General features: G+C 41.9%; 1 protein-coding gene across 2 annotated transcripts in view; it reads right to left on the reverse strand.

The window, feature by feature from the left end:
• HCF152 (Tetratricopeptide repeat (TPR)-like superfamily protein) overlaps window positions 1–16,530 on the reverse strand; it is a 43,814-nt gene extending 27,284 nt beyond the window's left edge. For both annotated transcript variants that reach the window (XM_087401018.1, XM_087401017.1), the window contains exon 1: window positions 13,776–16,530. In XM_087401018.1, coding sequence (XP_087257144.1) covers window positions 13,847–16,210 — 2,364 coding nt within the window. In that variant the 5' untranslated portion in view covers window positions 16,211–16,530 and the 3' untranslated portion in view covers window positions 13,776–13,846. The remainder of the gene's footprint in view (window positions 1–13,775) is intronic.
• Window positions 16,531–18,317: the final 1,787 nt, after the last annotated feature.

The following is an 18,317-nucleotide window of genomic DNA, read 5'->3' on the forward strand; positions in this document are numbered from 1 at the left end:
TCCGCCCTTCATAAGGGCAAGTGCCCCGGTTCCGATGGTCTTACTCCATCTTTTTCTACAACCTTTTGGGATATGATAGGTGATCATATTACTTCAGCCCTGCAGGGCATTTGGGACTCGGGTGAGATGCCTGACTCACTGACCGAGGGACTCATACACCTTATCCCCAAAGGTGGCAATAGGAATTCTGTATCCCATTGGAGACCCATCACTCTTTAGGGCACTCTATACAAAATCCTTGCCAAGGCGATCAGCATCCGATTGCAGCCTCTTCTTCCAGACCTCATCCATGATACTCAGACAGGCTTTGTGCATGGCAGGAGCATATTTGATAATATATTTTCCTTTTGGGAAGCCACAGACTGGGCTATGCAGTGCAGGGAGAGGCTAGCAGTTCTACTCTTGGACTTTGAGAAAGCCTATGACACAGTAGATTGGGGTTTTCTTGAGGGCACTCTTCTACGATTTGGATTTTCAGATGCATGGATTAGAACGGGTGACCTCCCTTTACAAATCAGCCCACAGCCAGGTTTTGATCAGAGGGGTAAGGGCTGATAGGTTTCAGATTTCCAGGTCAGTTCGTTAGGGATGCCCTTTAGCCCCTTTCCTCTTTCTTTTTGTGGCAAAAGCTATGAGTATCTTCCTTAGATCTTAGGCTGATCTTTATGGGTTGAGATTGCCCTTGAGACAAGAGCAGGAGCTTCTTGACTGTGAGTTGGCTGATGACACTGCTATTTTTATTGAGGCCTCTTTGTAGTCACTTGATTCTTTTCGGACAGACTTGGATATCATTAACTGCAGGGGCACTCATTAACTGGCATAAATCCTTTGGCTTTTAGATCAATGATGAGGACACTCCACGCTGGGGAGTTGACATTGGATTTTCCTGGATTCAGAGGGGTGTTCCTGTCAGATATTTGGGATGCCAGGTAGGATTTGGGCATCTCTCTAACACAGCAGTTTGCGCCAGTACTTGAGAGTAAAAGGAAAAAGCTCATTTTTTGGAGCTCAACCAAACTCAACCTTGCATCTAGAGTTGTGGTTCACAGGCTCTTTTGGCCACCGCCTAGTTTGTGTGTTCTTGCTAGTGCCGGTCTTGGGATTTTATCACTCAACTCATTAGACCAGTCAGGAATTTTTTATGCATGGACTTGATGGCACAGCAGATGTTGCAGCGAGGGTGGCCTGGGAGACCATTATTCTTCCTACATGTGAAGGGGGCCTTAATATCATTGACCCGGACTTGCAGTGCAGGGCATTGCTTTGTAAGGTGGTGGTGAGGGGACTCATGCTTGGGCAGGAACCTTGGAAGGATTTCTTTTTTGGACGCATTCAAGCTTGTACACCTACCTAGGGAGATGATTGGGTGGACAGCCCTCGCTAGATTTTTACTTTCGCCCCTCTCAGATCTCCTGCGTCTCCTCTCATGACTGCCATCCTGAAAGCTTGGAGGAGCTTCAGGAACACTCTTTGAAGGGTTCCGCCCTCTACCCTCGAAGAGATTGATAGGCAGTCGATCATTTGGAACGATAGTATACTTGATGAGCATGGCAGACCATTGGGCACTTCCCATTACATGCAGTGGTCTAGATGGGAGAGAGGCCCCGCCTACACAGTAGGCACTTGGAAGGCATTTATCAGGCTACTTGAGGATTAGAGACTACAGTCTGTCAGTCACCTCAGAGGGGTAGCACGCAAGATTCAACACATAGATGCAACCATCCCGGTGGAATGGACAGTTGAGATGCCTATTACTTCCACCACTTCGATGGGAGCTTTTTCGAGGACAGCAGTTCCTCTACGAATGATCGCTCTTCGAGGTCTCGAGGAAGATGCACTGGTCTTTAACGTTAGGGATGGATGTATACTCTCTAGATCCACGGATGATATTCTTCTAGAGGTTGCCTTTCAGCCTGTCATGAATACTGGTATGGAGAGGGCTTGCAGTGGTACTTAGACTCCGACCCTCTGCTCTTGGCCCTGGGATCCTAGAGATTGTGGTTATATGGAGGTGCACCTATCAAGTGCTTGCAGTGGGACCCAGGAGAGTGGGAGTGGATAGATCATGGGCACCGAGAGAGGGGGATTCCCTTCTTTTGTTTCACGGTTGGTAATGCCAAGAGATTTCAGCTGAGCAATAGGGGTTGGATTCCTTCCAGAGCCCTCCATTGGGACAGCTTCATCACCGCAGATTTGCATAGGAATTTTTGAAGGAGGCTCTAGAAATCCCTCAAAAATAGTAAGATCACTCTTTTCTTTTGACTTTCTATTCATGGAGGGATTACAGTGAACCTGTGGAGATCTCGATTTGGGGCTGATCCCACTTGCCCTCGCTGTCATTCTGCAAAGGAGTCAGTGCGACATTGCCTTTGGGACTGCAATCAGGCCAGGACTGTTTGGAAATGGGTTGCTTGGATACTCAACATTTTTCTTACTTCCCCTTTCTTCATGACTTGGGGCTCGGTCGCATGGTTATCCCTTACTGGGCTCCAGGTGTTTTATGAGGGTGAGTCTTCTTCTTGGGCACTCTCGGTCCGTCGACAGGTGATAGAGCCCTGATCTCTTCATGATGTACCACTTACTCCCTTCAGAGCTTCTCATGCCTCAGTGGACACCTCTTGGGAGATTTTGGCTAGCATTTCCTCTTGGCACATTTGGAGAGCCAAATGTATAGAGGCCTTGGATGGCACCCAGATACACCCATCACAAGTGTTCACGGGTATTTGGACTGACATGGTTCACACTTTGATAGCCATATGAGCTAGCATGCAGGGCCCTTCATGGGCAGCCTCTTCTAGGAGGACTGTATTTCTTCGAGTTTGGAGGGGTTCTTCCTTTTTCTCGGAGGTTTCTACCAGATTGAGATGGCACTATCAGCCACAATCCTTTCTTCTTGGCTCTTGAGCTTTTCATGCATTGCACGGTGTATCCCGTATGGAGCTTGCTCTAATGGTTTTCTTTAATACTTAATAGAAGTCTCTTTTTGCAAAAAGAAAAAATAACACACACTCTTTTGCATTCAATCAGTTCTCTTCATTTCTCCAGCCATGTTTATCTACGAGCCACCATAGTTTCCTATTCCAGCATGTGGTATCAGAGCCTTGATTTCTTGTAGCCATGTTTTCCAGTTCTCTACATAATTCATTCATGCAACAGGATCTCACAGATGGAACATTTCTTCACGATATCATTTTATGCAGTCATATAGCTGCCTGGCGCATCTATTTCTGGTCAAAGGTTTCTGCAATCTTTTTTTGGCTACTAAGTTTGGGAGAACTCTAATGACACATAACATGCATTGCTCACTCAACTATATGACTTCAACTGTACAACGCCTTGGTTATCTCTTTGCATTATCCTCGCATTATCAATGCATTATCTTAGGATCTCATCACCTTAGCAGTGGTTAAATCCAAGAGCCATGCCAAGTTCATATGACATATCAATCTTGGATGGTCTTAAAGCACTATAGAAAGCAATTGATCTTCATCAACAAGAGCGCCAAGATGCCATAGCTTGGAAAAGTGGCCATCGACACTCTTTGAAGAGAAGGGGGATTTAATCTCCCATAATTATTATTATGTTTTATGTGCTTGAGTCAAGTTCTTTGCTCGGGATTTTCCTGAAATGATTGTAACACCTTGAATAAAGAGAGGGTTGTTTTAGGTTAGTCTTTCATTTTTGTACAGACAAACTATCATTTGGAGTTAAAGTCTCTTTGTGAGAATCCCCTCTCGTTGTGTTTGTGAGGGAGATCTCTTTTGTCAGAACTCATACTCTTTTGGGCTTTTACACCAACTTTGTTTTGTGAAGCTCTTTTTGTTTTGAGCATTCACTATTTTGTCAAGGGTAAAGCTATTTGGACAATATGTCACTTTATGGTTGAAGAAGAAAGGCAAGGCAAATCTGGTTGAAGAAAGAACTCCATCAGCAAATGAAGAAACAAATCTTGTGGTAGAAAAAGATTGGGTCTTTTAAGGTCCAACATCTTTGAAATGTTATCATCACACTTGGTCATGTAGTCAATTTTAAGGTTCTCTGCTTAGAGTAGTACCCCAAAAAGAATGTTATGGGTGTTTACTCCTTATAGTCTTTGTAAATTAACTCTGGTCACCATATGATGTAGGCCATGTCATATGTGTTTGCCTAACAACACACACGAGTTTGCAAGTGATTCTTAATAGGATTTTGCAAAATAAATTCACACGTTGAATTCCACGTTTTAGGCTTTCAATCACTTTTTACATTTGATTTTCGTTTTGTCAATCTAGAACAGGCTACTTTGAGACAGCACCCTGCCTAGCTGTGCACAACGGGAAATTTGTTGCAGAGAGAAGAATACCTCAAATTTACAAATAATTGTACGGGGAAATTTCAGTTTAGGACAGCCTTTTCTTCCAGGTACATCTTCATAAAATTTGGGAAGGAACTGACAGAATATGCACATATTGTATGCCTTGTAATGTGTCCCAAAACAAACAACAACAGATTGTCGGTCGGATGACCTCCCCATCCATATGAGGAGAGCATGGGGGAGGTGGACCAGGCTGGGTTAGGTGGCATGTGGATAGTGATTAGTGTTGGAATAGGAAACTAGGTGGCTCGTAGATAAACATGGCTGGAGAGATGAAGAGAACCGACCGAATGCAAAAGAGTGTGTGTTCTATTGATTTGAGAGGTAAGCCAATCTTCTATAGAATGAGAGAGAGGGTGACCTAGATCATAGGTATCTCTCCTACATCAACGGCGATCACTCCTACATCATAGGCACTTGCCCAAGTGGGGGCCTTTGCATACATCATCACCTATGTCATGGTCTAGACACATCATAGCACTAAGTGTGCTACACACACACACACACATTTTTTTTTTAAGGGAAGAAATCTTTTATTAATGTAAAATAATTACATTCATAGTTACTTCGAAAGTGGAGTAACTACTACTGAACTGAAAATCTCAGTATAAGCTGTATATACATCTTGATCAATCAAACGAGTCTGAACGCAATCATAGAATGATTGATGCAGAGATCGTTTGAAAAAAACAAAAGATGAAAATAGGGGATCACAAAAGACTATGATTTCTGTCCATCCATAAAATTCACAGTGCCCAGTAGCGTACCCATACAAAAAATAAGTCAAAACCCTATCTAGCTGGATGAAAACCAAACAACCAGAAAAACTTGCCAAAAGCAACAGTAGGAAATCTTGCTCGAAGTCTCTGTCAGATGAGAGCGATGAAATCACAAGTGTGTGGACAGTGCCAAAAGATGTGAAGCACAGATTTAATATAGTGTAGGCATCTGTGGCAAAAAGCTGGAGCAATATGTCTATGTGCGAGTAACTGGCCAGATGGAAAAATGCCAAGTAAGACTCGCCAAAGGAAAAGCTGTTGCCGAAGAGGGACTTTATAATGCTAAAGGAGACGCAGTCGCTTTCTCCACCACTTTAGTGGGCGATCCATATGCCAAACAGTATTTGCTCTGTCAGAAATCCAAGGCAGAAATAATAACACTTTATACAGAGATGACACTGTGATATGTGAGGGCTTCAAAGGACGGGCTGAAGAGGAAGAAGAATGTAAAATCCAATCCTCAAGCCTATTCTGAGGTTCCAAACGAGATACCGGCAAGAATGGTTGAAGCATTGCTAAAATCCTATGCCATAAAGGCGATAATGAGCTCCCAAACCGTATTTGCTAGCAGCCATAGAAAAGGATAAAAGAGTGCCATCATCCTGAAGTACATCCGCCACAGAAGAAATGCCTTTGAAAGAGAGAAAATAAGAACGTCTGGGTTCTTGTATGGCCAAAGAAGGGTGGAATACTTTAGACCAATAAATATTCTCAGCCCTCAAAGAATTTCCCGACAAAGAATCCTGACCATTCCATTCCAAGTGGGATAAAATATGTTTCCAATCAAGAAGCAGACGAGAGACAAAAGGGCAACCTCTGATCTTACCTTGGATAGAGCCAAATAGGAAATCCCACTGGGTAGGCTGCCAATGCCCAAAAGTAGAAGTATCAATATGTAATAAAAGAGAGCGGATCATGAAAGCCCAAGGCTGATCTCCTTGCATAAACTACAACATCATTTTTCCTCTGTGAGCAAGTAGATGCATATGAATATTGAGAATGTTCAGACCCCCGTGCATCTTTGGAGAATAGAGACGATGCATAGAGAGTAATCTGAGACTTTTCTTGCCATTTTTTGAACACCAGAAAATTTCCATGATAGCAGACATAAAGGAAACCAGATCTGCCTTAGTCAACATGATGAGAGGCAGATAAAATTGTATGTATGCTATCAAAATGGATTGTGTTATTCGCAAACAAACGTGTAATGGCCAAGTTGCAAGCTTCCAATATTCAAGTTTTGCCCTCAACTTTGTGAGCACCCAATCAGTTTGTTGAGAACAGGTGAGTCCCCAACCTAGAGGATAGCCAAGATGTCGAATCAATTGAGAAGTGGGAACAATTTCCCCAGGCCACAAAAGACTATGCCATTCATGAGTATGCAACGGAAACAATTTTAATTTCTAAAAACTGACCCGAAGACCAGCAGCCAATCCATATGTAGAAAGAGCCTGCATAATCATGGACAGATCACTCCGAGTATTTTTTGGGGTAAAGAAAGAATCATCAGCATATGCTTGAGCGATCATGCTATGACTGCCAGGAATCTCCAAGCCGTGCAACTGGTCAGTGTCCAAAAGGTGGTCTAGATATTGAAGCATTGGATGAGTGGCTATAGCAAAAAGTAAAGCACTTAGGGGACATCCTTGCCTAACAGAATAACCAAGAGTCCAGGTTGTAGAAATATCTCCTGAAGTATGTAGGCAGCTTTACTATCTTGTTATAGCCAAGTGATAACTTGCTGCATTTTTGTGCCAAATCCCAATGCCTGCATAGTCGATGAAATAAAATCCCACTTAATAGTATCAAAGGCTTTGGCAATATCAACTTGCAATAGCAAAACATCCTGCTGCGTGTATTTGGCATATTCAATTCCAACATAGGCATTAGCAATGTTATTTGTGATATGCCTATGCGGAACAAAACCATATTGCGCAAGATGCAACCCATCATGTAAAAACCCCTTTAGTCAATCGACAATCATTTTGGTAGTAACTTTGTAAATGACTGGCATAAGGGTGATAGGTCTCCAATCAGCCAAAGATTCACAAATTTGCTTTTTTGGAAGGAGTTTAACAAGACCTCTCTTCCATGTGTCTGGCATTTTTTGATTTTGCCAAGCAACGTTCACCATATGCAGCAATGTATGCTTCAAAAGAGGCCAATATTCTAGAAAAAACTCAACTGTAAGACCATCCCATCCTGGAGATTTCCATCCACCACAGGATTTGATTGCATCTGAAAATTCCCTCTCAGTAAAAGGTTTCTCCAATTCCAAAGCTTGAGTAGTGGAAATAATAGGAGAAACATGCTGTAACAGTAAATTTCGTGTAGACGGAACCTACTGCGAGGGAGGAACTGCTGAGAGAAATGACGCACACAAACAAAAGCAAGCTGTGACCGTGAGGTAGTCCATGAACCATCAGGCAGAAGCACCCTGCAAATTTTTGTTTTTAATCTCCTCTGATGCAAGATTTTGAAAAATTGTTTCGAAGAGCAGACTTTATCTATAAAGGCTCTTTGTCTTGCTCTAGTCTCCCATTTAGCCAATTTCATGTGATCATTGAGTTGAAGACAATGTCTAGCTTGGCATAGTGTTGTTTGCTCATGCAGGGACAACGAACGAAGATGGCTGAGTTCGGTGAGGTCCTGACAAGTGAATTTGGCCTGAGCAATAGTTTCCGTCTGAGTCTTCATGTAAGACTTGCCATAACCTCTAATCACAACTTGCATTTTGGAAACAAAAGAATCCCATGCATTATCAATATCAATATGGCTGTGAGAAGACAGAGAATGAGATGCTTCAGTAACCATGGCCTTGAAAGCACCATGCTGCAAATAGCTATTGTTCACGATCAGATGTCGCCTTTGTGGCAATCTATCATCTGGCATATCATAAAAGGATAACCTCAACCATAGAGGTGCATGATCTGAATGCACAAAGGCATAGTCAATCCACATTTTGCATGTAACATCACCATTTGTTGCGGAGCTACACTATACCATTGATCCAGACATGCCTGATAAGAAGAAAGGGCATTATGTTGGAAGGTGTATCGGGGTGACAAAGGCTGCAATTCCTTCCAAAGATCAACCAAATCAAGATGCATCAGTAATTGAGACCATGCATGCCTTTCAAGGGTTAACATATGAGTATGTCTCGAGGTATTGTCACCCTGTTGTGGAGCATTATTGAAATCCCCACATATAAAGGCATGATATCTCCATGGATATTGTTGCATGGCATCCCAAATTGCAGTTCTTTCTCGAGAGGATTGAGGTGCATAGACAGAAGCAAATTCAAACACCTCTCCTTGAATGATGCATTGAAGAATAAGCCATCTGCCTTTATGGTCATTTAAAGCAATAACTGGCTGAAGCTCATGTTTAATCAGAAAGACTACCCCTAAGAAAGAGTGCTCCCTAGCATAGAAAATATCATAGCCACAGTAGTGACCTATCTTTCCTGCATAGACATGTTGGTTGTGTTCTTGTAATGCCACTATGTCAGCCACACAGATTTCCATTTCCTACTGTCACACATCCCCTCGACATTAAGTGTAAAACATTTGATATGAGTAGTCATATTTACAGATATTTATAGTAAAATAACAGCTATGTACAACAGCAAACTTCATGATGTCAACCATGCATTTCTATCTCAGGGTGAAGGCCTCTTCCCTGAGGAGAAATATCCACTTGAGGAGTAGACAGCAAAGCAGCAACCTCTTCTTCAGGGAAGAGTGCTCTCCTAGGTGTCACTGCAGCCCATGTGATCTCGATTCCTGTATTGACCTCAAGGGAGTTTCCACTAGAAGACGCACCATTCGAAGTGCAAGGGGGTGGAAGTCTTCGAGCAGAAATAACTTTTCTTGGACTTTGCCATCCATCAATTGGAGGTTTCCGTCCTTTTGTCGAGGGCCGAATAGCAGGAGGTGAATGTGAAGAAACATTTCCATTTGAAACCACTGGAGCTTTGCCTTTATCCTAAGTTTCAAAAAATTGTCTACTACCTTTGTTTTTATTTCCAATAAAGGTAGGAGCATCTTTAGTAGGCATTTGAACAGGCAAAGTAGCAAGAGGCATTTTATGTTGATTCATTGGACACTGTGAAGCCATGTGTCCAAATTTTTTGCAGTCGAAGCAAGCCCCTGCAAATAATCCCCATTTCAATTTATAAAAAGCACTTCCCATGTCGACATTGCTACACACACACACACACACACATGATCATAGGAGTGCTAGAGCAAGCCCTTGATTACACAATTCCCAACATACCCCCCCCCAAGGGTTTGCCTCTGGCTATGTCAAGGATACATCTAGTCACATAGTTTCACATGCCATCTCATGGTTATCAAGGATAAATCTATGGCTAGGATCTCATGCTAGCAAAGGTGCCCAAGGGTCAAGGTCTACAAAATGGGATAGACCCCCCCCCAAATGGTTATCTCCTTGTATGTACAAGGATTAATCTTAGGCCTTTGTGTGGACCTAGTTTCTCATGTCTGCAAGAGGTACCATGGTCTTCAAAAGGCTTAAATTTGAACATTCACCTCGAAACATTATCTTCCAAATCCCATGTCCAATTTTCATTTTTTTCAGCAATATTTGAAAGCTGACGACACCTTCAACTCTGCAAAAGACTTACTGGGTGCTCCTCTCCAGCAAGAAAAACGAGTTTTTCTTGTGAAGATTCTTCATTCTTAAAGATCTCTCCCATTCCCATAGTCTAATACCATATGGAAAGGTGTTATGGGAGCAAATGGATGCAAGAGATTCAATATGTCCGTCTTATTCATTTATCATATTTTGTAGGGCTCTCTATAGTTAGATAAGAACCTCTGTCAAAAGCCTTATAACCCAAAGCTGGCACCAAGGTCTATGATTATAATATAGCTACCATAATATATATATGTGATAACTACTATCGGGAACTCATATGACATCAAAATGCGATATGACTAGTTTGGAGTTAATTTTTACGAGCATGCACGATCGTAGCATTGTATAACAATATTAGTGGAAGTGATAACAAGATTTCCCTCATGCAAAATGAATATATATACCTTTGTAAGATAGAAATTTTTAGATCTTTTGTTGTTCTAAAGTCAAAAAATCTACACAGAAAATAAAAGAGAAAACGAAAGAGAAGGAAAATGAGGTAACAAAAACTTTTTGAAAAACAAAAGGAAGACATACTTAGCAAGCAAAGCAACACTTATATCGTCATGAGTGCCCAAGCATAAGCAACTATACTGGGTTTCTAAAGACCCGCGGAGTCTCTTGGGCAAACCCAGTGCTTACTAAAATATGTCAAATAAACAAAAGAGAAAGAAAACAAAAATTAAAGAAAAAAGGAAGAAGGTGACTAAGCAAAAATAAACAAGCAAAGAAAGAAACAAAATCTTCCAAAAGACAGGAAGATAAACTCTCTCTCTCTCTCTCTCTCTCTCTCTCTCTCTTATTTAAAAGATAAAACATAAAAAACTAAATGGACCCCTTATACTTATGTACCGCTTCCTACAAAGATGCAAAACTACATTTCTAACTTAGAAAGCACATGCAAATTCAATCAAACTCTCTTTTGAAACTAAAAGAAAAACCGGCTATTCTTTGTTTTCAATTTATGTTCAATCATTCTAAACATGCCTAAGACCGATACAACATAGATAAAAGACTTCATATCTAAGATTGTGCATTCATTTTCTTAGATTATACCTCTTGTGTATTAGTAAAGTGATCAAATTACTACATTGATTGATGAAAGGCTCCTTAGTTGTACAAAAGTGGGAAAATCAATGTAATTGGGGAGAAATGACTCCATATTTTGTCAAATCAGAAATGTTTTGAGTCAGTGTGAGGCACTTTTACTATGTGTAAACCACTATATTCAGATTGTTCACATTTATCATATATATCAACCTCTAATCCTACTAAAGATTGACAAAGTCAAATCTAAGAAAGCACAAGAATCCCCTCTTGAAGTGCAGTTCAGTTCACAAGAGTCACGAGGATAGATTCCTTCTCAAAAAGCACAAGCGTCTTTGTACATAAAGTCTTGAAAGTCACGAACATCTGGTGTAAATAAATCATCTATAAAACGCCTAACTTGGCTAAGCTTATGTAAAAGGATAGGGCAGGTATTGATAGAAATAAGACGTTGCCTAAACTCAAATTCCTAAGTGGAACGATAAAAGTTTGCTAAAAAGACAGCACAATTAGTGCCCATGGGATGCGATTTCTATAATTTGTTGAAACAAAGAATCACCTACTGTGATGTGAAGATTATCTAAAAGAAAATCTATCTAAGAGCTAACATCTTCAACACTTACTATCTCTTGTGTATCTTTTCTTTTTAGAATCGATGTTGTGAGCTTTATTATTTAGCCACAAAAAGTCAAAACATAAAGCCGTTTTCTCAACTTTTAGCACTTTGCATGTATCTTTGTCAAATCTCAGCTTGAAAACTTCAGCCACTAGCTTTTTGATTCTAAACTGTAGATCTTCCAGCTCGATCTTTGTGTAAAGCGCAGTGAAATCATAGGTTTGAAGGAGAACTGGAGACTCTTTTTCTTGAATGCTTCAAGAGGAATTTAAAATTTTTACAACAGGAATCACTCCTACAGAGTCATTTAAAACCCAGCTTGAGTGTGAGGGGACATCTGGCTCCTTTAATAAGTTCCTCCAAAGTTCATGGACGCTAGGCAACATGGCTTTGAAGCAGTAGCTTAGCCAATTAGAGACATTCGTCAAAATAGTCTCACAAGTAGCTACAATAAATCTTGGCTTTTTTGGAGTTTTGTGAAACTTCCAAGCAACACAAAGAAAAGGGATACTTGGATTGCAAACAAACCCCAAAGACTTGCAAAAACTCTGGTGTTTTGAGACGAAATCCTTTTGAGAAACTAAGGCAGGGGCGTAAGTTTTGGCAGACGAGTTCACTTCTCTCAAAAGACATTCTAAGTAAAAATTTTTGCAAATAAAAACAAAGTTATTGGAACATTTGTCCATCTAAGAAATGACAAATTTCCTATGGAATTTTCGAAGAAGAGTTTCATCTTCTTTAGAAAGATGGTAACTTTGCTTTGAGCAATTAACAGAAGGGACTTCTTCTAGTTTCAAAGTAACTTTCTGCAAAATCGTCCCTTTCCATTCTGACAAGATATTTTTAACTCCTAAACTTTCTTCTATTTGCAAGGCAAACTTTGAGATTCCCTTATCAATAGCTTCTAAAAGGGAAGACTCTTTAAAAAAGAACAATCGAAATTTTGTGCCTTTCATGAAAAGGTCTCTTAAGTTACTAGAAAGCAAAATTGAAGTATCAGCTATGACTACATGTACTAAATCAGTATCAATAAAGCTTTGGAAGCTCTTACTTTTACAACAACAAGGTTCTCTAAGGATAGAAGATTTTGAATGCTTTGAAAGCCTTTTACCTATCTCTGCATAGTTGAAAGCCTTTTGTCCTAAGGTTTTTACATACTTCCAAGCTACTACTGGATGCTTCCAAATTCTTCTCACATAATGAGGGAGAGAATCCATTCACAATGATGCCAGAGCACCATTCTGGTGCATGCAAAATGATTACACCCACGCACTTAATCACCATGAGAAATTCTGAACCTTTTAGTTTTACTATATGATGAGTGTACACTCAGTTCCAATGAAGCTTTTGATGATCAAGGACAGTAACAAAAATGTACTGCTGATCGTTAACTTCTCAAGAGCCCTAATTCAGTTCTTATAAAAATGAATGTCAAAATATCTGCCTACAAAAAAGGGCAGTCTCAGAAGCTTTCAAACAACAAGTAAGAATGATGTCTCTAGGCTGCTAATGACCCTAAAGGAAAACTGAAGGCAAGCCAATTATAGTCCATTCTTGTTATTGAGCAGAAATTCTCACTGGTGTGAAATATTATTCATTCTGTGGCTGCACTGTAACAGAGGAAACCTATTGGATTACGGTTTACATAGTATATAAAATGAATATGTTGGAAATATGAGTAATGAACCATTCATTGGTTCATTACTATAGGTGACCGGCTCGCTTCCCCCCACTGGCAGTCCGACTTCGTAAATCAGCTGACCAGCCCTCTGTACAGCCAAATTAATCAGCTCAAGGGCCAACCAGCAGCTAGATCTGCCAAACCCACTCTAAAGGCATTCCAACTCACTGGCCAAAATGCAGCCAACGAGGCAGAGCTGTGTGGACTCCACAAGCTAGTTTCCTAGAAAACCCTGCGCAGGATAACTCTAGGTCAAGCCTTGTTGCCCTCTTCATATGGGAACTTACAGCTAAGCCATTGACCCCTTAATCTAATAGCACTAGCTTGTATAGCCTCCTGAGCAACATACCCTACGATAAATGCAGGTTATTGCATCAAAAGATTCTCTCAACATGCATAGATATCCACACACCCATGTACAAATGACTATTCACTTATACAAATGTCTTGGTACTCAGTTTCTGTCAAGCCTTGTGAAGACAAGTTGATCTTGTTTTACTCCCTCTCAAACAGACAGTTCTAAGTTAAACATTCAGATGAGCATGAAAGCAAAACTGTCGTCAAAACAAGACATCAAAAGAACACACAATCACAGGCTAACATGATATTAAACGCAATAGTAAGCAATATTTTTACCTTGCCAATCCTCGTGTAGAGAAACGACTTTCTCCAGCAGTAGAAATAATGACCTGCTTAACAGCACAGGGTCAAGGCGACCAGTCACTTTCATAATATTTGTTGGGAAGTCCAAGCCAAAACTTGAAGGCGTCCACTGCTCGCCTTCGTTCAGCTGTACGATCTCTTCGTGCTTGTGATGTGTGCTTGCTGGTATACAGTTTAGAATGAAGCTCCACAAAAAGGCGCTTATACTTAATTTTATCCGGTGGGATCTGATGCTTCTCCATGCAAGCCACAATTTCCAAAGCTTTTTGGAAAAATGCAGCCCTCACACAGATGTCTACTAGTCCATCAAGTAGACCAAGGTCAGGCTTAATAGGATTCACTCCCGCTTCATTTGCTTCTAAGCGTTCCCGAATCTCATTCCACAGTACCAATGCCTCACCTGCCTTTCCAGCTGCTGCAAAGGCTTTCACAAGACTTCCATAAGTGACCACCGTTGGTTCATACCCTTGCTCTTTCATCCTCTTAAAGCTCTCCTTGGCCTTTTCGATTTGTCCCGCTTTGCTGTAGCTCTCAATCAGTGTATTCCATGCAATCACATCCACCCTCGTCTGTGGATCCTTCTCCATTTCCTCAAAAACTTTAGCAGCCAGGTGAGGCTCGCCCTTCATACCAAATGCCCTTATAAGAGTGGTGTAGCTAATCTTAGATGGGGCAATTCCAGCATCCCGCATCTTTGTGAACAGTGCCAAAGCAGATGCATTATCATCTATGCTGATGTAACCATCAATGAGCGTATTGTAAGACACAACGTTTGGCTGAATCCCAATTGTTCTCATGTCCTCCAGCAAATGCCGTGCTTTCTGTATTTCAAGAGCCTTGCAGTAGCCGTTCATCAAGACATTGTAAGTCACCACGTTGGCAGGCACATTCCTAGCTGCCATTTCAAGCAATATATTGCGGGCCTCATCCAGTAAGCCTAATCGCACACATGTCGAGATAGCAGTTGTGTAAGTCACTTCATTAGGGCGACTGTCAACATCATCCTGATTCTGCATTGTAGCCAACGTTTGCATAACATCATTGAATCTACCCTGCCGCATAAAGCCTTTCATTAAAATTGTATACATTCGTGCATCTGGCTTAAACTTGAATTTTGGAGCTGCAGTCTTTCCCTTTTCCTTTTCTTCTGCAACTGTCAAACTCGAGGCCTCCACAATGTCATTCGTTTCTGCTGATGCCACGTCCATTATTTCCACAGAGCTCTTGCTTAGGTCGTTGCTTACCGCCTCACTCTTACTGCTCAGTATGCTTACAATATCATCTCGACCTTCTTTTAAGGCTTTCACGAGCATCATTGCCTTCTCCAAATCGTCTAACCCGACATATGCTGCCACAAGAGAGTGCCAGGTGTCTGGACAAGGTTTCACTCCAGCATCTTCCATGAGGTTCAAAACGGTTGCCAGTTTTTCTGCATTCTCAGACATAGCGTACAATTTGATTAGGATATTGAAAGTCAACGCATCGGGTGTCAAACCAAACGTATAAAGCTCATCAAAATACTTCATAGCCTGCTCAAAAAGGCCCGCATTCGCACATGCATTGAGGACTCCATTAAAAGCTCCCGTATCTGGTCTCATTGTGGTGGCGTAACCTGGCGTCAAATCTTCAAGCCTTCCATCCAAGTCCTGGCTATTAGATACTTTGGCCTCTGCTTCTTTTACTCGATTACTAATATCATCGAAAAGGCTCAAAGCAATAGGAACGTCATCCTTGTGCTTGCCCAGCTTACTTACGACGGCACTCCACGCTTTGACATGAGGAGATAGATCTATACTCAACATCAGCCTGACTATCGTGGCAGCATAACGCGCTCTTCCAGCTTTGGCACTTGCCACCGCAAAAAGACCCAATGAATTGCAGTCTAACAGTGCAACGTTTTCTGGTTTTCGCCTTAATAAGGCAACTAATCTCTGAGCTTTCGAGAGGCTGGAGAGGGTTCCCTTGTATGATAGCTGAGCTAGTAATCGACTTACACAGACTGAACTTGGTGTATGCTTTCTGCGGAAAAGGAGCTCAAAACAATTCCAAGCTTCGTCCGTTTTCCTATCTTTCAGTGCAGCGAGCATTTCAGCTTCTATGGAGGAAAAATCAAACTCCTCTTCGGTTGACATCTGATGCTCGGAAATCCTCACGTCCAGCTCTGGTTGTTTGGCTGGATTCTCAGGCTTTGGCAACAAGGAAGGAGAAGCAAACGCCGGTGAAGGTAGAGTTGAAGAATATGGGATTGTGTCGGTAGAGAGAGGGGAGAAATTGGAAGCTGCAGAGGAGACGCAGCTGGGGCAGGAAAGCAGATGGGGGAATGAAAAGGCATCATCAAGCGAGCGAGATTTGCAGGAGAAGCTCAAACAGGGAGGAGGAAAGGTGACGAGGAAGGTAGAGTGAGACATTTTCTACGGGGAAGTGATAGCAAGCTGCCGTTCGCAACGACCATTTACAGATTTAACAAGGTTCCATTGCCAAATCCAGATGCAAAGAGCTTCAATTGCCACATCCAGATGCAAAAAGCAAGTTGCAATGCCATAACCAGATTGAACAAGCGTACGTAGCCATAGCCAGAATTCCTTACAATGTCATTCAGCGATCCGCAAGCTGCGCAAGTCAGAGAGCATACCAGCCATGGCAGAGGTGCAACAAGCTCTGAGACTGAGTGTTGTACATGGCGACGGGCTGCTGTAGAGCTTGGACTGAGGAGCTATGGAGAGATGAGATCGTTGATTCTGTGAATGGATTGATTGCTTGGACTGATGATGAAATTTGGAGATGGTGAGCTCTGGAGATTAGTGAGTGAGTGAGTCAGCTGCTCACAAATGATTATGACCACACACTTGTCACTTCACCACCCTGTCCACGTGCCCCCCCAATCATTTTCCATCATCCATTCATCCTCCCTGCCCACACACTTGTCACTCAGCCCCTCTGCCCACGTGCCTCCAATCATTTCTCCTCGTTATCCATCCATCCCTTTTCAATTACTTTTTTCCTTTTATTAGGGAGGTTTCATAAACTCGCGCCCTACCATGTCCTGGGCGGCTAAGGGGGAGCTTGGGCATGAGCACATTCACAAACGGGCGCCACACATTGGACCATTGGCCCTACATGTTCCGCGGCTAAGGGGGAACTTCGGCAGAAGCACATTCACAAATGGGCACCGGACAAACATATAAATCTTTAAAATCAAGCAAATGAGAAGTGGCTAAGTGGTTATCATCTACTCTTGACTGCCTCCTTTTTTTTTTTTTTGGCGGCCTTGGACTGCTACCCAAGAAAAATCCTCCGCCCAAACTTTATTGGGATGCCACACAAGCATGTCCCCACCCTTTTGTGAAACCATTGGAGGGCGAACAATCGAAATGGTAGCATGCTATTCGCAAATGTCATTTTGCTAGGATGTCCTCACCCGATTGTGAATCCTACCTTAGGCTTGGTTCGCACCTACCTCGTGTGAAGGGCTGTCGTCCTCTCGTTGGCCCAATGAAGGCCTCCCACCACTCCATGCCCAACTCCAAGCATAGGCCCATTCTAGGACATATATTGATGACCGCCAAGTGGTGTGAATCACCACACATGGCTGCCATCCTCTCATTCCATAACCAGGCTGGTTGTCTAAATGAGGTGGCAAAACCAATATGGTCCTCTCTGCCCTTTAGCACTATTGATTACTTCACCGCCTTCCTCACTAGTGACACCTTCATACAACACATTGATAATCAATGCACCATCCCATCAAATGTTCAATATATGCAAGAGCTATCCTCAATAGCAATGTCGTCAACCAGTTACCTATTCCCCTTTGTCAAGGGCCACAAAAGTCGTCAGCATATGGCACGTCAACAATGGAGTAGCTTTACTTTCCCTAGTAAAGTAAGCTCCAATATTACACATGACTTCCACAATGTGGTCATGAGGGTGTTTGATGGAATGATATTAGCCTTCTATATTTCAAACCCACCTCCTCTGATATTGCACCTCATGCTTCAAGTTGGCTTTCTTCCCTCCAACTTTTACTCCAACCTTGTGTATTGAAAGGGGCTATACAACAGGTTAATATCTAATTACCATTGTGAGCACACCATGTCTATTTGTTATGCATAGGGACCCTAAATGCTACCAAATACTATGAATAAAGGATAATGGTAGTTGTAGCTTTGTTATAGTTTTGCTCTTGCTTTAGTGGTTGTCTCATTTCAAATGCACTAATGCCAGTTTTTTGAAAAATATAAGGGGACAAGTTATTTTACTTGAAAGTGGGTCTCCATTCTTGGGTGTCCAAACTTCCAAAGAAACGCTTCTATTAAGTATGAAAGAAACTCCAAGAGCAAAGCTAAAGGAAGATTACATCATGCAAGGCATGAGTAAAACAAAACACCCCAATAGGGCAAAATTAAGCTCCTTTAAGAGAACTAGAAAAAGTCCAAGGATGAGGGTGCAAGTGCCACCTCAACCCTATGAAGGACTCTGAGAAGGCTCAGTGGCCATTCCACTTCCTAAGGAAAA

The sequence above is a fragment of the Dipteris shenzhenensis genome, chromosome 29, assembly GCF_047967505.1.
Source record: "Dipteris shenzhenensis isolate YYH24624 ecotype China chromosome 29, Dip_SZ_1.0, whole genome shotgun sequence".
Taxonomy (NCBI): Eukaryota; Viridiplantae; Streptophyta; class Polypodiopsida; order Gleicheniales; family Dipteridaceae; genus Dipteris; species Dipteris shenzhenensis.